This window comes from Pteropus vampyrus, unplaced genomic scaffold (assembly GCF_000151845.1).
Source record: "Pteropus vampyrus isolate Shadow unplaced genomic scaffold, Pvam_2.0 Scaffold226, whole genome shotgun sequence".
NCBI lineage: Eukaryota > Metazoa > Chordata > Mammalia > Chiroptera > Pteropodidae > Pteropus > Pteropus vampyrus.
In genome coordinates, this window is record NW_011889007.1 from 677,021 (window position 1) to 679,232 (window position 2,212).

Sequence of the window (2,212 nt, forward strand, 5' to 3'; positions counted from 1 at the left end):
CTGGTGTCTTCCCCACTCGGGGCTGCTCCCGAAGGTGGCCCCTGCCCTGTTCCCCTACTCACACCCAAGTGTTGGGTGGACACTCGGCCCCTGGTGTTAAATGATGTTCCACCTCCCAGCTCTCCTGTCACAAGGGTAGCTAACAATGGTGCCATCTTCAGAGGGCAGGCACGACAGCTACCTGCATGTGTGCTTGGTGCCTGGCTGTCATCGGCAAGGTGCACAGAGAAAAGGAAGTCAGGCCTCGGGAAATCCCGAGTAGCCTGGGTCAGCAGGACTCCACCCATAAGGTGCCTCATAATTAGCAGGGCAGTCAGGAGCCACCAATGTTCAATTAATTCACACCCTGTCCCCTCTGGCCACACTCTTCCAGGACACAAAGGAGCAGCCTCTTGCCTAAAACAGACTCGAAGGGGAGTAGATGAAGGGGTGTGGGGGCCGGGGCCGGAGGACCGCACCAGGACTGTTCACACAATCATGGCCCATTTCCTCCGTGTTCTGGGGATGCTGCTGGCTGCCACAAGAAAAAGGCTCTGTGAGAAAACGGGATGGAAGACTCTAGATTCAATAAATGCCACTGAGTCTCCACAGGAGCTTTTCAGAACATTTACTCCACCTTTACTGCACGCTAAAGGCTTGCGGCTGACACTTTGTGAGGGTGGTCACAGGGCTCTCGCCAAGCGTCCTGGAGGACCAGTGCCCCACCGAACACATCTGAAAAGCTGGTGAATTTCTCCATCGAGAGTGTCAACCCTAAGCTGGTCTCGCAGATTTGTCTTTATTAATCGTGACATACTAGGGCTTAAACTGAGCTTCCAAATGTCGTATGCGGCCCTTTGACAGACTTTTATCAGAGATAAAACTTACACAAACTGACAACGAAATGTGTCTGACTGAAAAACTGCAAATCGCTAAGTGTGGCGCTACAGTGTGACCTGCCGGAGGATGCAGACACAGGCACCTGGAGGAAAAGGATGCCTGACTGAGAAGGGCAATGCCGACATACGGGACATGAGGCAGCTTGTTACTGTTTTGTGGTGTTTTTTGGAATAACGTGCATTAAAGAAACAGCTTCTCACTGACCACATACACCGCCGCTTTAACAAGGAAAGCGGGGTTCCGGCGGTGACACATCTCAGCCCTGGCCTCCAGCTCTGGCCTGGTCCCTGCAGTGTCCAGGCCGCAGGGCAGACCAAGAAGAGTGAGTGGGTGGTGGGCCCTGGGAGCATGCAGGGCTGCTCTTCCTACCCTGTCCCATATGCTCGGGTTCCCGCACCTTCTGTGTCCCATGACAATCATGCGCAGCTTGTCCCCGAGGTCCTGCATCTCGTGGATCTGCACAAATGTCCCCGTGTGGTAGACCTCGTCCAGGCTCTCAACCACGTCGGACTCATTGCTGAGAGAGAGGGAGGCAAAGGAACATCGGCATAGGTGCCGACTCCCACGGGGTGTCTCACGCTAAGAGGAATGAAGGGAGAGGCGAGAAACAGCTCTTCTGGCCTTGACTAAAAACTGAGTGACCTCTTTGCTCCCACAGGGCCTCCGGAGCCCAGTAAAGCACCTGCCAGCTAAGGGCCGCTAGCGGCAATGGCACACAGCTGAGTGGCTTCTGGCTGAGCTGGCCGTGAGCGGCCTGCATGGAGTTTTAATCCATTCCACAGTCCCATCACAGAGCCTGCTCAGAACACACCTAACTCAGCAATAGAACTAATTTCTACCTGGAGTCAAGGAGGGCAGACCTGGAACTGACACCTGCCCACCTGGCTCTGCACTGAAGCGGCCTTGCAGGTGAGTGTGTCTAAACACCAAGGGCGCCCCAGGTTAACGTCTGCCCCACGCCTTGACAGCGCAGGAAGCCCGGCACCACGAGCCAAATTGTCGGCCCAGAATGCAAGGGATGTCGGCTCTTGGCCTAACAGCCTGCAGGCTTTGCTTGGTTTCTTCCGGGTCAAGGGTCAGAGGTTCAGGCTGTTCTCTGGAGCAGGACTGGTGGTGAGCTACGCTTCAGGGCAACTTCGGCAAGGGAGTGAAGGGAAAATTACACTTACGTGTCATCTCTCTTTAGAAAGACGCCGGCATATGGCTGGGCGAGACGGACTTTCCTTCTTAGCAGCTCAACCAACTTCTTATTTTTAACCTAGCATGACAATGACCTCAAGTGAAATGCAGAGTAAGTTTTCTGGCTGACATTTTGACAATAGTTCTAGCGTTT

General features: G+C 54.2%; 1 protein-coding gene across 1 annotated transcript in view; it reads right to left on the minus strand.

The window, feature by feature from the left end:
* LONP1 (lon peptidase 1, mitochondrial) overlaps positions 1–2,212 on the minus strand; it is a 20,638-nt gene that overhangs the window by 14,130 nt on the left and 4,296 nt on the right. Inside the window, exons 3-4 of the mRNA XM_023538596.1 lie at positions 1,277–1,396; positions 3–396 (exon numbers count right to left, since the gene is read on the minus strand). Coding sequence (XP_023394364.1) covers positions 3–396; positions 1,277–1,396 — 514 coding nt within the window. The remainder of the gene's footprint in view (positions 1–2; positions 397–1,276; positions 1,397–2,212) is intronic.